At 45.8% G+C, this 16,767-nt stretch overlaps 1 protein-coding gene across 1 annotated transcript in view; it reads right to left on the bottom strand.

Moving 5' to 3' along the window:
- LOC116984419 (mucin-6-like) overlaps positions 1-16,767 on the bottom strand; it is a 126,043-nt gene that overhangs the window by 21,778 nt on the left and 87,498 nt on the right. The window contains exons 19-23 of the mRNA XM_033038571.1: positions 14,618-14,755; positions 9,029-9,123; positions 5,870-6,002; positions 3,197-3,446; positions 1,475-1,527 (exon numbers count right to left, since the gene is read on the bottom strand). Coding sequence (XP_032894462.1) covers positions 1,475-1,527; positions 3,197-3,446; positions 5,870-6,002; positions 9,029-9,123; positions 14,618-14,755 — 669 coding nt within the window. The remainder of the gene's footprint in view (positions 1-1,474; positions 1,528-3,196; positions 3,447-5,869; positions 6,003-9,028; positions 9,124-14,617; positions 14,756-16,767) is intronic.

Genomic DNA, 16,767 nt, shown 5'->3' with positions numbered 1-16,767 from the left:
CCAGGCGAAAACGAGTTACAGACAATGAGACTCAACAGGACGGCTTTGAAGTTAGTGCAACAACTTGGGTGGGGGAGGGATGGCGAGAGAGGGGATGCAGGAGTTACCTGAAGTTAGAGAAATCAATATTCAACTGTTGGGTTGTAAGCTGCCCAAGCAAAATATGAGGTGATGTTCTCTCAATGTGCATTAGGCCTCAGTCTGATATCTTATATTCCTTAAACCCCTGTCCCACGGTACGAGTTCATTCCAAGAGTTCTCCCGAGTTTGCCCTGATTCGAACTCGGAGATTTACGGTAATGGCCGCTCGTCGGTACTCGGGGCTCTCGTGGACATTTTTCATCATGTTGAAAAATCTTCACGAATCATCCAGTGCTTACCTGCCATTAGCGAGTCTTCCCGAGTACCTGCCGTTAGCGCTAAGAGACGTCCCCGAGCTCCGACGTACCTGCTACGTTCATTCTCCATGCTTACCACGAGTTTGATTTTTTTTAAACTAGGGAGAACTCTTGGAATGAACTTGCACCATGGAACAGGGCTATTAGCCTACAGCTGGAATATTGTATGTAGTTCTGGTCACCATTGTGTAGAGGGGATGTGGTTGCAGGTTGCAGGGGGATTTACCAGGATGCTGCTTGTGATTGAATGTCTCAGGTATGAGGAGAGTTTGGATAGGATCAGGTTATTTGCATTGGAGCAAAGGGTAGGAGGATGCAGAACTGAAGGTCACAGGGTTAAGGTGAGAGGGAAGAAATTTAAAGGAGATCTGAGGGGTATATATTTCACGTAAAAGGCGGCGGATATCGGGATAAAGCTGCCAAACGAGGCAATTATGTTTAAAAGGTGTTTGCATAGTTTCTTGAATAACAATGACATTAAGGGGTACGGGTCTAATGCAGGCTACTAGACAAAAGACAATAGGTGCAGGAATAGGCCATTCAGCCCTTCCAGCCAGCACCGCCATTCAATGTGATCATGGCTGATCATCACCAATCAGTACCCCGTTCCTGCCTTCTCCCCATATCCCCTGACTCCCCTATTTTTAAGAGCCCTATCTAGCTCTCTCTTGAAAGCATCCAGAGAACCTGCCTCCACCGCCCTCTGAGGCAGAGAATTACACAGACTCACCACTCTCTGTGAGAAAAAGTGTTTCCTCATCTCCGTTCTAAATGGCTTACTCCTTATTCTTAAACTGTGGCCCTGGTTCTGGACTCCCCCAACATCAGGAACATGTTTTCTGCATCTAGCGTGTCCAAACCCTTAACAATCTTAACAATCTTATATGTTTCAATCCAAACCCTTAACAATCTAATATGTTTCAAATCTTATATGTAACTAGGATTCATGTGGATAGGCATCACGGTTGGCATGGGCAAGGTGGGTCAAGGAACAGTTTATGTGCTGTACAATTCTATGGTTCTATGAAATATAATTTTAACATTTAAGTTTGAAACGTCAGGGAATTTTATACGACCTTTGTGGACCAGAGGATGGCCCGTGCTGTCCAGTTTTCCATTCTGGCAGTAACTGTGGAAACACAAGAGGAGACCGAGAGTATGTTCAGGCATTAATAACATGACCTGCAGTTCACACAGTAAAACTTGGATTGGTGGACCATTTACTTGTCTTTTGGCCTCGTCAGCATTGCAAGGCTGAGGTTTCTTTCCTGCGTGCCCTTTGGATTGTGATACCAGTGCTCCATGTGTGCCCACACTCCCTGCCAAGTAGCTCTCCTCAGAGTGAAGCACTCAGACTGCCCCACCTCACAAGGTGAGTATAGGTTAGAACATAGAGCATAGAACAGCATAGCACAGAGGCCCCGTGGTCCTCAATGTCTTTGCTGAACATGATGCCAAGTTAAACTAATCGCCTCCATGTGAACAATATCCCTCCATTTCCCACATATCCATCTATCTAAAAGCCACTTAAATATCACTACTATATCTGCCTTCACTACCACCCCTGGCAGCACATTATGGCAGCACGGTGGCACAATGGTAGAGCTACTGCCCAACAGCGCCAGAGACCTAGTTTCAATCCCAACTACGGAGTCTGTACATTCTGTACAGATTTTGTATGTTCGCCCGTGACCTATGTGGGTTTTCTCCGAGATTTCAATTTCCTCTCACACTCCAGAGATGTATAGGTTTGTAGGTTAATTGGCTTGGTATAAAAATGTAAAATTGTCCCTAGTGTGTGTAGGGTAGTGTTAATGTGCGGGATTGCTGGTCAGCGTGGACTCGGTGGGCTGAAGGGCCTGTTTCCATGCTGTATTTCTAAAACAAACACACCATCCTCTGTGTAAACCCCCCCCCACACATCTCCTTTAAACTTTACCCCTCTCACTGTAAAATTATACCCCCTAGTCTTTTGTGGGGAGGAACTGCAGATGCTGGTTTACACTGAAGATAGACACAAAATGTTGGAGTAACTCAGCGGGACAGGCAGCATCACTGGTGAGAAGGAATGGATGACGTTTCAGGTCGAGATTCTTCTTCAGTCTGAAGGAAGGTCTCGACCCGAAACGTCACCCATCCCTTCTCTCCAGAGATGCTGCCATTCCCGTTGAATTACTCCAGCATTTGGTGTCTATCTTCCCTCTAGTTTTTGAAAATTCTTGTTCCTGGCTCTCTTTTTCACTGTCTTCAACTCAGACATTTTTGAACCGTTATCATTATCTGGTGATCAGCTGACTCCTTCACCTGTGGCATTTCGCTGTCATTGATTTAAATGTTGTCGGCAACTGACACCGTCAAAGTAGACCACAGCACTGCCATACAACCATATACTCCTTGGGCAGCACAGTGGCGCAGCGGTAGAGTTGCTGCCTTACAGCAACTTGCACCGCAGACCCGGGTTTGATCCCGACTATGGACGCTGTCTGTACGGAGTTTGTACGTTCTCCCTGTGACCACATGGGGTTTTCTCCGAGATCTTCGGTTTCCTCCCACACACCAAAGACGTACAGGTATGTAGGTAAATTGGCTTGGTAAATGTAAAAAATGTCCCTAGTGTGTGTAGGATAGTGTTAATGTGCAGGGATCGCTGGTCGGTGCTGAATCGGTGTATCTCTAAAAACGAAAAAAAACTTTTAAAAACCTTGGTGACCCATGAATCGTCAAATGTTGATCTGAGCTGCAGGTGAAAGGGGAATGATTAGTGAAGTGCCTCCTGATCAGTGCACATGTACACTCACTAGATCATATGGTTGATGGTGATCGATTTATTTGGGGCCACAAAGTTGCCATCGGCCAGCATGCACTGGCAGTCTGCTGCTTCCACACAAAAACCGTGAACATCCAGGTATGTTTGTGGTGGGCAGACGCAGCCATCCACCGGCACATCGATTGCCGTGCACTCGAAGTCTCGATCGGACAGTGACACACAGGTCCGATCACAGGCTCGGGCGTTGTAACTGAACACCTGACGATCAGCACATGCGATTTCTGAAATAAAAATACCATGGTCACAAAATCGCTGAAGCCTTTGTTCCTGCCTCTTCCATTGCCTATTAGTAGTTCCCTAGTCCAAATGCACTGAAGACGGTTGAAAAGCAGACATACTTCTAACAATGAGCCATTCTACATTTCCTATCATCGATTCCCTTTGATCTGTGTTTTCACACCTTACCCTTCCATACCTCTAGACTCCCCCGTACGTTCTCCCCATGACCTGCATGGATTTGCTCCGGGATCCCCGGTTTCCCCCCACACTCCAAAGATGTACAGGATTGTAGGTTAATTAGCTTGGTAAAAATGTAAACTTTTCCCTAGTGCGTCAGATACTGTTAATGTGCGGGGATCTATTTCCATGCTGTGTCTCTAAATTAAACTCTCCCCTTACTCTCAGTATGAAGAACAGTCTCGATCCAAAATGTCACCCATTCCTTCTCTCCAGAGATGTTGCCTGGCCCGTTGAGTTACTCCAGCATTTTGTGTCTAACTTTGGTGTAAACCAGCATCTGCAGTTCATCCCTACACACTTATAAACAACCCTGTTCTTCTTCTAACCCTGGGATCTTGAGCAAAAACATTCCCCATTTCACTCGACTTCTTATCTGCTTCCACATCGGCTTGCTTTTATCTGCAATTCATCTTTAACCTTTGTAACAATCTCCCTTCCTCACTTGAACCCACTGATTACTTGCCAGCTCTTGCCCCACACTTCTCTTTACCAGCTTTATCCCCTCCAGTTCTTTGGCTCACGAAGCCGAAATATCATCTGTCCATTTCTCATCACAGTTGCTACCTGATCCGATGCTCCCCCAATATCTGCAACCTGATGTGTCTCATTGCCCTGGGTTCTGGTGGAGTTACAGAGATACAGCACAGAAACAGGCCCTTCAGCCCAACCTATCTATACCAACCAACATGGCCCATTTAATGGTCACAGAGTCATACAATCGTCATAGAGTTTTAGAGTAGAATATTGATTGGAAGAAGACATGGCTGGTTTAACATTTCACCTGAAAGGTGACAGCTCCACTCTTGCAGCTCCCCACAGTTCGACACTGATGTCAGTCTGGCCTTTTCATTCGAAGAGACTGATTGTGATTTGGACCCACAACCTTCTGATTCGAGGCAAGAGTGAAATTACAACTCTAAAAGCCCTGTCCCACTGTACGAGTTCATTCAAGAGTTCTCCCGAGTTTGCCCCGATTCAAACTCGGAGATTTACAGTAATGGCCGCTCGTCGGTACTCGGGGCTCTCGTGGACATTTTTCAACATGTTGAAAAATCTTCACGAGTCTTCCCGAGCTTACCGCGTTTCCAGAGTACCTGCCGTTAGCGTTACGAGCCGCTAAGAGACATCCCCGAGCTCCGACGTACCCGCTACGTACATTCTACGTGCTTCCACGAGTTTGATTTTTTTTTAAATCTCGGGAGAGTTCTTGAATGAACTCGTACAGTGGGACAGGGCTTTAACTGCACCCAACACCCTACAACTCTTGCTTCCTTCTGTTTCTTTTTTGTGGGAATTTGTTCAGGAATGGTGGGCAGTTAATCAAGTACAACTTTGGCAGCCCTGACCTTGGCCATCACCTCTCTATTGCCTCCCCATCATCAGGTGGCCTGCCCGGCATCCACAGCTTCCCTTCCACACCAACAAAGCCATTTTCAGCTCCCTCACAAAGCCCATTACGAGCCCCTGTCACATTTTGGTGGGCATCAGTTCACACCTCCTTGCCATCACAGCCGCTGCTTCCTCAGTAACACCAGCCTTGTCATAGCCCAGTCTTTGCTGCTTTGAGATTTTATCCAAGGGTATTCTGTGCAATGTGTAGGAAAGAACTGCAGATGCTGGTTTAAACCGAAGATAGACGCAAAAAGCTGGATTAACTCAGCGGGTCAGGCAGCATCTCTGGAAAAAAGGAATAGGTGATGTTTCGAGTCGAGACTGTTCTTTAGACATAGAGTCAGGGGAAAGGGAAACGAGAGATATAGACGATGATGTCGAGAGATATAGAACAAATGACTTAGAGATATGCAAAAAAGAAATGATGAAAGCCAGCGACCCAAAGTATTACCTATTCTTTTTCTCCAGAGATGCTGTCTGACGTGCTGAGTTACTCCAGCTTTTTATGTCTATATTCTGTACAATGTGTGTGCCAATCCCTCTCTGGGATATCACCCAAACCCAGGAGTCCAGTGTGTATTGACATCTTCCCGAAGGCCCTTGCGACTCCCCTCTGAGTCACGACAGACTCTCTGGAGCTGTACTGTTCTACGTTTCATTATATTATTAACTCTATAAAGGATCTACTCAGGGAATTTCTGACGTACAGTTGGGATCTTTGGGAATACCAACTTGCTCCCGACTCCTGGGCCTTCAGTCGCTCCTCAGCACTGCGTCTCTGTGGACTACTTACTGCAGCCTTGCACCGTGCTCCTCCAGTCACTCAGGATCAGTCCCTTTGCTGCACACGCACGAGCGTACAGTCCCAGGGCCGCACAGAGGAAGTCCTGCTTCTTCACATAGTTGCATATCTCAAACATGCATTTCTGAAGAATGGAATAAGGAGCAATGGTTCAAAATGGCAATTCCACAAAACGCAGATCATTTTATAACCTCGGAACTACTGTCTGCAGATTTTAACTTTAAACAGAGATTTTCACAAAGTGTTGGATGTCCCAAACACTCTGCCAGAGGTGGTGGTGGAAGCAGATATGATAGTGGTGTATAAAAGGCTTCTAGATAGGTGCATGAATTAAGTTGGGAGTGGAGGGATGTGGATCATGTACAGGCAGAGGGGATCAGTTTAACGTGGCATGTTCAGCGCCAACATGAGTTGAAGAACCTGTTCCTTTGCTGGACTATGTTCTACTGTTCTATGAACACTGTAACAGATCGGTGGAATGCATTTTAATAAGGAAATTGATTCAATTTAAAAAAAAAAAATATATATATATATAAAAAGAGAATGAAAGATCACCGTGTCAGCAAAATGTTGGAAAGAGATATTTGGGTCAGGTACAGGCAAATGTCATGAAATGTGCTGCAAGCTTTCGATGTTTGACTTTGAAGACCTTTTCAGGCTGCTTGGTCTGATGGATGTGTCTGACCCTTGTTGCAGGAGAGTTAAGGACACAGCCTCAGCCCTTTCTCTGTAAGTGAGCTCCCTCTCACTCAGCAGACACAATCATGGACCAGAACATGCCATCTTCAAAAATACTCATGATGAAAGAAAATGCTACTTTTTACTCGTACGAGCCGCTACGAGACATCCACCAACTCCTACGGACCCGCTACGGACATTCTCCGAGTTCGAATCAGGGGGAAACTCGGGAGAACTCTTGAATTACCTTGTACAGTGGGACAGGCCCTTAAATCAGTCTCTGTCTCTCTCTCTCTCCACATGCTGCCTGACATAGTGATGATTTCCAACATTGTTGCTGCTTTGCATTGATCATCCTCCCCACACATCACAGCCAGTGGCTGAAGTTGTGAGCCGGTGATTTGGCAAATATTGCATGGCTTGCCTTTACCAATAACAGGTTATTGGAGAGCCACTAACCCACCGGCGATGGGAACACACTTGCTCTCCCCAACAGGGTCATCAACACGTGACAGGGTTAACCCCTCCTCTTCTACCCGGGCAATCCCTGGGGATGACTTGCTTCTACTTCTGTGGTTCTGGGATGGCTACTGAGGCCTTTGAGAATTGCACGCATTGCCACTGGAGTGAGTGGATGGTCTGTGAGGTGGAGGGGTTAGTTTCTGTACACATCCGGCATGTGTACTTGAGGATCACTGTATCCTTCCGCATGCTACTCATAAGGTCATAAGTGATAGGAACATAATGGGATGTGGGAGGAAGCTAGAGCACCCAGAGGAAATCCACACAGTCACAAAGAGAGCATGCAAACTCCAAACAGACAGTACCCAAAGTCAGGATCAGTCCTGGGTCTCTGGTGATGTGTGACGCAGCATCTTTACCAGCTGTGCCAATTATTTCTGACAGGATCAGTTCTAAGGAAACTGTTGGATAACTATAAAAGACAACTTCTCTATCTTGATGGGAAGAGATTCCTAAGTGAACAGAGGAAAATATTTCAGGTCGTGCTCGGAGCCTCCTTGAAGAAATGCAATAGCACCATTGAGTCCTGGTAATGTCTGGTCCATGATCGTTCTCAGTGAGGGAGGAACATTTGGGCTTGTATTGGAAACCTTGAGGCATACATTAGCAGCACACTGAGGCCCCAAACTACTCGCTGGCCATCCCTTCTGCAGTGTCTGCAGTTACCAACCACCTCACCCTCGATCCTGAAGCCAAATAGAACGATAAAGATGGAAGATGGAAGGATAAAGAGGAAATAAGAAAGAGAGAGAGAGAGAGAGAGGGAGGGAGGGAGGGAGAGAGAGAGGGAGGGAGAGAGGGAGAGAGGGAGGGAGTGAGGGAGGGGAGAAGGGAGGAAGGGAGGAAGGAAAAGGGGAAGAAAGGAAAAGGGGAAGAAAGGAGAAGGTGGAAAATGATGAAGATAGAAAGGAAGATGGAGGAAGAAGGAAGGGGGCAGGAAGCAAGAAGAAAAAAGAGGAAGTGAGAAGAAGAAAGGCAAAAGAAGGAAGGCGGAAGGAAGAAAGATGAAGGAAGGAAAAAGGAGGAAGAAGGAATGTAGAATTTAGAAAGGATGAGAAAGGAAAAAAGAAAAAAGAAGAGGTATGGGCCTGTCCTACTTGAGCAGCATTTGCGCGTAATTTACGCGACAGGCCGACAGGGACTGACGCGCGACAGTCATCTAGAAGTACGACAGTCGCGCGCCAAGTAGCGCCAATCTCCATGACAAGGATTTTCCCAGTGAAAAATTTTCAAAACTCGGCGCGCTTTATACCCAGGTGATCATGTGGTGCGGCGCTCAAATGAAGCGCAAATGCATGTCGACAGCATACGGGCAGCGACGCATGGTTACGGACGTTGACGCACGGTGACGCATAATAAATTAGCATAGGCAATGTTCGTGCATCACCATGCGTAACCATGCATCACCATGAGCTACACGTATGCCATCAGTACGTCAGCGTACGGCATCAGTACGTCAAGGGAAACGTCACGCAGGTGGCGCGCGAGGTTTTTGAACATTCCAAAATCCTGGACCGATAGGGAAGCACCGCGCGTCACTGCATACGCCAGCACGCCTCGCCATGCGCGCCTCACGACGCGCCAACCAATTTTTAGGATGTTGCATAAATGACACGCAAATGACGCCCAAGTGGGACAGGCCCTTAAGTATAATCACAGGAATGAGAGTTTTTAAGTTGAGAGAAATGACTCCATGACGGTTAAACATGGAGTCCTGGCTGGAAGGAATGGGTTGCATGAAATGCAGCGTTAGATTTTATTTCATCATATCAAATGTTATTCTGCACCAGGCACCTGTGATAAATGCCATTGGTAGTTTCAGTGAATCTGTGGAACTATCTGTTAAATCATGCGTCACAAATTTAAAGCATTATTGAAGAATATCATAGGTTATGAGCAAGAGTCTTGGATCATAAAACTGTGTCTCAATGAAAATAAGAAAGATGTTACCTCTTCAAATGGCACTGGATCCACTAAATGATGGCATCTTCCAAAAATGCTTGTTACATCCATGATCAGATAGCACTTGTTTGGTGGGTAACCCCCTGATAAACAAACATTAAACATATCCAGTGAGCAACACATCATAAACTCTTTAATGCCATCAGTGGGAAGCACTAAATTGGGGAAGGGCAAACGACAACATGATTAGACAGGAACTGGGAGAGCGGATTTGGAGCAACTGTTATTGGGCAGGTCAACATCTGATATGTGGGACATCTAATGACATACTAATCAGCAATCTGGACAAACATGTTCCAGTAAGAAAGACAAGGATGATGAGAGATGTTGTAATTTCGATCAAAAAGGAAAAGGAAGCATATGTAAGATTGCATGCAGATGGATTAGTATAATTTGGCATCAGCTTGGCAGAAACATAGTTTGCCAAACAGACTGTTTCTGAGCTGCATTTTCTTTGTTCAATATTTACATCTTCTGTCATATTAGAAAAAATATGCACTGCATTAACATCAAAACCCAAGACAGTTAGTGTAAGGTCCTCTTAAAAATATACCAACAACACCCCAAGAGCTGACATAATGAGTTAGATAGAGAGCAAAGGTCTCCCAACAATGTCCCATCGTTCACTCTCAGGGCAGTCGGTTAGAGCATACTGCTCCCTCTATGTTAATCCAGTGTTGAGAAGTGACTTCGTCCAGTTGGTGTTCTTTCTCTGGGGAAAGTGGAGGAACACGGGAGAAGGTGTGCTTAGAGTAGAGATATCCTCGCCTGTGAACTTGCAGTTTATGGCATTGCCCAGGTATTGGGGCCACCTCCAACCTCAGAAAATGTTCCCCCAGTGGACTGGGAAATAAATCCCTCAGCCTAGTCCAATCTGCCTCCCAAGGACACAGAGTCTCTTGCCCAGAGTAGGGGAATCAAGGACCAGAGGACATAGGTTTAAGGTGAAGGGAAAAATATTTAATAGGAATCTGAGGTGTAACATTTTCACACAAAGGGTGGTGGGTATATGAAACAAGCTGCCAGAGGAGGTAGTTGATCCTGGGACTATCCCATTGTTTAAGAAACAGTTAGACAGGTGCATGGATAGGCTTGAAGATAAATGGACCAAACAGGGGGGGGCATGTTGGCCGGTGTGGGCGAAAGGGCCTGTTTCCACACTGTAACACTCTTAGACTCTATGACTCTATAAATCTTCAAGGGAAATGTTCTTCCTTTGGCCGCAGGGATCTTCCAAGATGGCGCCAAACCCAGGTGACTATTTGCCTGCTAGCCACAGTAGTAGATCTACAATCACATGCTGCAATTGCTCCACATTCTCAAATTTCTATTGCTACAGCACAGCCCGACACCTGGAGGCTGCAGCGAATCATCCGATCCGCAGAGAATGTTATTGGCTGCAACCTTCCCTCCATTGATGAACTGTACATTGCAAGGGCCAGGAAGCGAGCGGGTAAGATCATCTCTGACCCCTCTCACCCTGGCCACAAACTCTTTGAATCACTTCCCTCAGGAAGGCGACTCCAGACTGTCAAAGCTGCCACAACCACACATAAAAACAGTTTTTATCCATGAGTAGTTGCTCTACTCAACAGCCAAAAATCTGTAGCCTCCTTTTGATCTGGTATTTTGTTGGTTCACATGCTTGATCAATGGGTGTTTTATCATTAATGTTTTATTATTATTAATGTTTAGTGTTTTCTGAGTCATTCGTAACTGTCACTGTATGTCATGTTGTTACTTGTGGTCAGAACACCACGGCAAATTCCTTGTATGTGAATACTTGGCCAATAAACTTACTTACTTACTTATATTTCTTACTTTAACTTACTTTAAGCAAGCTTCAGACCAAGAAATTAAAGACAACATGGATGAATCTTTGATCAGACTTTGCTGGCTTTACCTCGCACTAAACGTTATTCCCTTATCATGTATCTATACGCCGTAAATGGCTCGATTGTAATTATTCATTGTCTTTCCGCTGACTGGACAGCACGCAACAAAATCTTTTCACTGTGCACGTGACAATAAACTAAACTGTAAACTGTAAATTGTTACTGCTAATTCAAGGAATAATTAAAACAGAAGCTACAGATGTGAGAAATCCACTTACAGTTTGTGGAAAGGGTTGTACATGGTGCACAATCAACAGCAGGCTTGCAGGGGTAATCAACCTGCCACAAATTCACAAATGGTGCGGCTGTCCGTTCCAGCACTCCCATGTTGCTCCAGAAATCGTCCTTGGGATCACCATTAAAATTACCACACAGACCTGGCACAGAACAAACACTGCATATTATCACATACATCGTTGACTCTGTGTAACCCAGAACAACCTCTCTCCACTTTGCTGAGTAGTCGTGACAGTGTCCACCCTCATTATCCAAGCAAGGCCACAATGGCAATTAATGCCATGCGATTAATGGCAATTAATGCGAAAAAGACACAAAGTGCTGGGGTAACGGCGGGTCAGGCAGCATCTCTGGATCACATGACTGGGTGACGTTTCGGGTTGTGACCTCTCTTGAGTTATTGTAGTGTGGGGGTCGTAGGAGGGAAAAGTCGGAAGAGAGGAGAGGCAGGGCAAAGTTAGTGAGTGATAGGTGAATACAGATGAGTGGGGGGTGGGTGATTGATAAGCAGATGGCTGGACAAAGGCCAGATATGAAACGATAAAAGGCGTGAGATAGGGTTAGAACAGTTGCTAATTATGAAGCCAGAGGTAGGGATAGAGGTGGAACGGGAGGGGGATGGGGAGATATAGGTATATCTAGGTGGGATGCAGGGAAGAAGGGGAGGGAGAAGGAGAAGGAAAGAGAAAAATAGGAGGGGAGGTGCTTGTAGGTTAGTCACCTAAAATTGGAGAATTCAATGTACATGCTGTTTGGTTGTAAGCTGCCCAAGCAGAATATGAGGTGCTGTTCCTCCAATTTGTGTGTGACCTGACTCTGGCTATAGAGAAGACCCAGGACAGAAAGGTCAGTATGGGAACAGGAAGGGGAGTTAAAATGGTTAGCAACCGGGAGATCCAGTCGGCCCTGGTTAGGTTTTGTGAGAAATGTAGTCCAGATAACTGTGCATTTGTAGTAGACACCAGTCTACGACAAAATGGCTTGGTGTTCGTCTGTGGGGACATGATCAAGGGGTAGGTATGAGGTGCTGACCGAGAGCTGGTGCCTTAGTAGAAGTCAGCCTGCCAGACTACAACAACACCTCCCTTTTGGGCAGGTTTGATAACAATGTTGGGACTGTTGCGAAGTGAGTGGAGGGAGGGCTGTACGTTTAGAGCGGGTGAGATTGTAGTGGGTTAGGGGAGTGGAGATGTCAAAACGGTTGTACCAGCAGTTAGATACAAAAAAGTCCAGAGAGGATAGAAGGGCTACAGAGAGAATTCATGAGGAGGAGGAATGTTGGAGACAGGAGAAGAGGTCTCACCAGGAGGTGAAGATTCCTTACCAGAGCAAAAGGCCTAGAGGCAGAGGCGATGGAAGAAGAGCTCAACATCATGACGGGCTTGAAACTAATTGAGGTGGGGCATAGGGATACAAACGTAAAGATCTGTTGAACATTCTGCATCGGAAATGCGGAGGTCGGTGGGGATAGTAAAAAACTAACAGGGTTACGGGCTGGAGTCAGACCAAGGAGGGCAGAGGGAAGGAAGGCAGAGGGGTGGGGGGAGGCTTGGTGGAGGTACAGTGGGGGAATGAGGGGGGCGGGTTTAGGAGAAGCAGCATGGTGAGTTACTCCAGCACTCTTTGACTTTTATTGTAAACCAGCATCTGTAGTTCCTTTTGTCTACAAATCCTATTATTTAAGCCATTTTCGGATTTAACTTGCCAATTTGCCTTGGATCGCTTGGGCAAATACTCTACTATGTGGGAACTGGTGAAAGATCTCATTGAAGTCCATGTATACCACCACATCAACCACACTGCTCTCATGAACATAATTTTATCACCTGTGGTCAAATCTGTTGAAGAAGACATTCCACCTTCAACAAATCCAGCTGACTATCTTCAATTAATTCCTATCTTTGTAAATCTGGATTAATCCTGTGCCTTGGAATTTTGTCCAATAGCGTTCCTTCCAATGACTTTAGCTTCACAATCTTGTCACCCCCAAATTATCCCTGCTGATCTTCTTAATAAAAGGTATGAAAATCGTATTTAAAAATCTCCAACCTGAACCTCCCTGCTCGGGATACATCTCATTCACCACATTTAAACCTGCAGAAACATTTAATTCTTCATTTTTAATGTTAACCTGTTCAAGAATTTCAACACCCTACTCCCTGAAATGTCCAACGATATCACCCATTTCAATAGACAATAGACAATGGAGTAGGCCATTCAGCCCTTCGAGCCAGCACCGCCATTCACTGTGATCATGGCTGATCATCCACAATGAGGACCCCGTTCCTGCCTTCTCCCCATATCCCTTCACTCCTCTATCTTTAAGAGATCTATCTAACTCTCTCTTGAAAGCCTCCAGAGAATTGGCCTCCACTGCATTCTGAGGCAGAGAATTCCACAGATTCACAACTCTGTGTGAAAAAGTTTTTCCTCGTCTCCGTTCTGAATGACTTACCCCTTATTCTTAAACTGTGGCCCCTGGTTCCGGACTCTCCCAACATCGGGAACATGTTTCCTGCCTCTAGCATGTCCAAACCCTTAATAATCTTATATGTTTCAATAAGATCCCCTCTCACCCTAAATTCCAGAGTATACAAGCCCAGCCGCTCCATTCTATCAACATATGACAGTCCTGCCATCCCGGGAATTAACCTCGTGAACCTCAATAGCAAGAATGTCCTTCCTCAAATTTGGAGACCGAAACTGCACGCAATACTCCAGGTGTGGTCTCACTGGGGCCCTGTACAACTGCAGAAGGACCTCTTTGCTCCCATACTCAACTCCTCTTGTTAAGAAGTGCAGGAAGGAAGTGCAGATGCTGGTTTAACCAACGATAGACACTAAGAGCTGGAGTAACTCAGTGGGTCATGCAACATCTCTGGAGAAAAGGAATAGCATTTTAAAAGCTTGTTGGGAAGTAGAGAGTGACTGCGGAAGGAGTGAAGCTGATAAAGGACCAAAGAGACAATATATGTGTGTAGCCAGAGGACGTGGTGGTCTTCACTGAATATTCTGATCAGTATTCATTACTAACATGGGTGTAGACACAAAAAGCTGGAGTAAGTCAGCGAATCAGGCAGCATCTCTGGAGAAAAGGAAAATATGACGTTTTGGGTCGAGACCCTTCTTCAGCCTCGATCCGAAACGTCACCTATTCCTTTTCTCAAGAGTAACCTGCTGAGTTACTCCAGCTCTGTGTCTATCTTCGGTTTAAAACAGCATCTGCAGTTCCTTCCTGCACTGAGATGGGTGATATCGTTGGAGATTGACCGCATTCGTTCAAGGCAACTTTGCAACCTATTGGGGATGGTGCATTGAAGGTCTGTTTCTATGCTGGGCGACTCCACGTCTCTTATTCCAAAACTCCCCCTAAATTTAGTGACAGAAAATGCAAGCTCAGTGTGGGTGTGACTGAGCTATGTGAAAATAGTGAGTAAACCCTTACCTCGGCTGGTGTCATAAAAATCATTCCCAAGAGTAATGTGCATCTGAAACACCGGGCAGACCTGAATCTGTATCTCCAGGCCAAACATAGTGCTCATCTGTATGTAGGTGGACGACTGTCTGTAAATTGTAATATTCGCTGGAAGCAAAAAGGGTCATTCAGTTAGTTGCGATGGTCACTTACCATAGCAGGGACAAGACACAGAGCATTTAACCAGGGAAACAGCAGGATTATTTCAGGAGATTTTACGGCTTCTAGTCTATAGTGTTGGGCCTTGTGCTTGGAAGAGAGAGAGGGGGAGAGGGGGAGAGGGAGAGAGGGAGAGAGGGAGAGAGGGAGAGAGGGAGAGAGGGAGAGAGGGAGAGGGGGAGAGAGGGAGAGAGGGAGAGAGGGAGAGAGGGAGAGAGAGAGAGAGAGACAAATGGGGGGAGAGAGAGTGAGAGAGAGAGAAAATTAGAAAGAGAGAGAAAGGGAGAAAGAAAGAAAGACAACGGGAGAGGGGGGGAGAGAGGGGGAGAGGGAGAGGGAGAGGGAGAGGGAGAGGGAGAGGGAATGAGAGAGAATGAAAGAGAATGAGGGAAGTGAGAGGGTGTGGAGAGCCAAAGAAAGATGCAGAGAGAGAAAAAGAGTAATGCATAGATTATGATTTACTTTCATCTACTCCACGCCTCAACAACTTGAGGGTAAATCAGGTCAAGTTGCGTTTACTGTCACATGCATAAGCACAATGAGATACAGATACAATGAAAACCTTGTAGTAACACAATGTACTGTATCAAAAGGCAGATTAAACAGTGTATGAGGGTTAATTGTGAAAATTATTCAATGAAAGGTGTGTCTGTATGTATGCAAGGTGAGCATACATACATACATTTTGATCTGTTGCATGAGGTTCTGTCGAGACATTGGTCATTTTCATACTCTGTCAGTCTGTTCCCCGAGCGAGGACATGATGAAGTTCTACAACCGAAGCATGGAGGTTGACAGCCCATGCCAGAGTCAGGATTACTTCCTGTGCTGAATGGCGATGTAATTTTTGCCATCAACAACTGCCATTTGGTGTTGGTGGTGGACACAAAATACGTGTCAGAGGTTATGGGGAGAAGGCAGGAGAATGGGTTAGGAGGGAGATATAGATCAGCCATGATTGAATGGCAGAGTAGACTTGGAGGGCCGAAAGGCCTAATTCTACTCCGATTCCTTATGCAAAAGGCAGTACATTCTGGGCCAACAGTGCCTGTTGTAATAACAGGAGCCATGGGCTGAAGCAGCACTGGGAAGGGTCCTAAACCAGCGAGGAGTGAAGCGTCTGGGATGACCTACACACTCCGGTTAAGACCATTCACCTCTTGAGTGAGGCTTACGGCCCATGGGCAACATGTATGCCCACTGGGTGGGGCGTGCACCCTCTGAAGGGTCAGAAGGCCTTAGGGAGCGAATGTAAGAGTAGGGACACAGAAAACCCAAAGGTGTCATCAATAGCGGACCTGTAAGAATGGAAGGTGGACACAAAATGCTGGAGTAACTCAGCGGAACTGGCAGTATTTCTGGAGAGAAGGAATGGGTGACATTTCGGGTTGAGATCCTCCTTCAGACTTCGTAGGAATGGATATGTTCAAAGTCAGGGACCAATGAATGGGGAGTTTGAATGCGGGGTGGGCTGCTGGCAGTTGGGTTTTAGCTTATTAGAGAAAGAGAGGAATGGAATGCATTAAAAATATGGTGTGTGGGTGAGAAATATTTGGTGTGCAGATGAGAAATACATCACCTTGACACACCAAAGTCCTTCTGTACATCAATACTGCTAAGAGCCATGCCATTTACTCCATTGTCCTACCACAATTTGACTTTCCAAATAGCATTACCTCTCACATATCTAGATTAAATTCCATCAACTACCACTACTCAACTTTCCAGCAGGCCCATGTCCCGATGCAACCTTAGAAGACTTCTGTGCTATCAATGACTCCACCAATTTAGTACATCTGCATACGTATTAATGATACCCTCTACATATTCATCCACATCATTTATAAATATTACAAACCTAAAAGATCCCAGCACTGATCACCAATAGAATACCACTGATCATAGACTTCTAGTCCAAAAAAATACCCTCCCACCACTAACCTGCCTCGTATAGCAGGGCA

The sequence above is a fragment of the Amblyraja radiata genome, chromosome 20 (assembly GCF_010909765.2).
Source record: "Amblyraja radiata isolate CabotCenter1 chromosome 20, sAmbRad1.1.pri, whole genome shotgun sequence".
Classification (NCBI taxonomy): domain Eukaryota; kingdom Metazoa; phylum Chordata; class Chondrichthyes; order Rajiformes; family Rajidae; genus Amblyraja; species Amblyraja radiata.
Note: the sequence above shows the minus strand (reverse complement) of the source record. Positions and strands in the feature narration are given on the sequence as shown.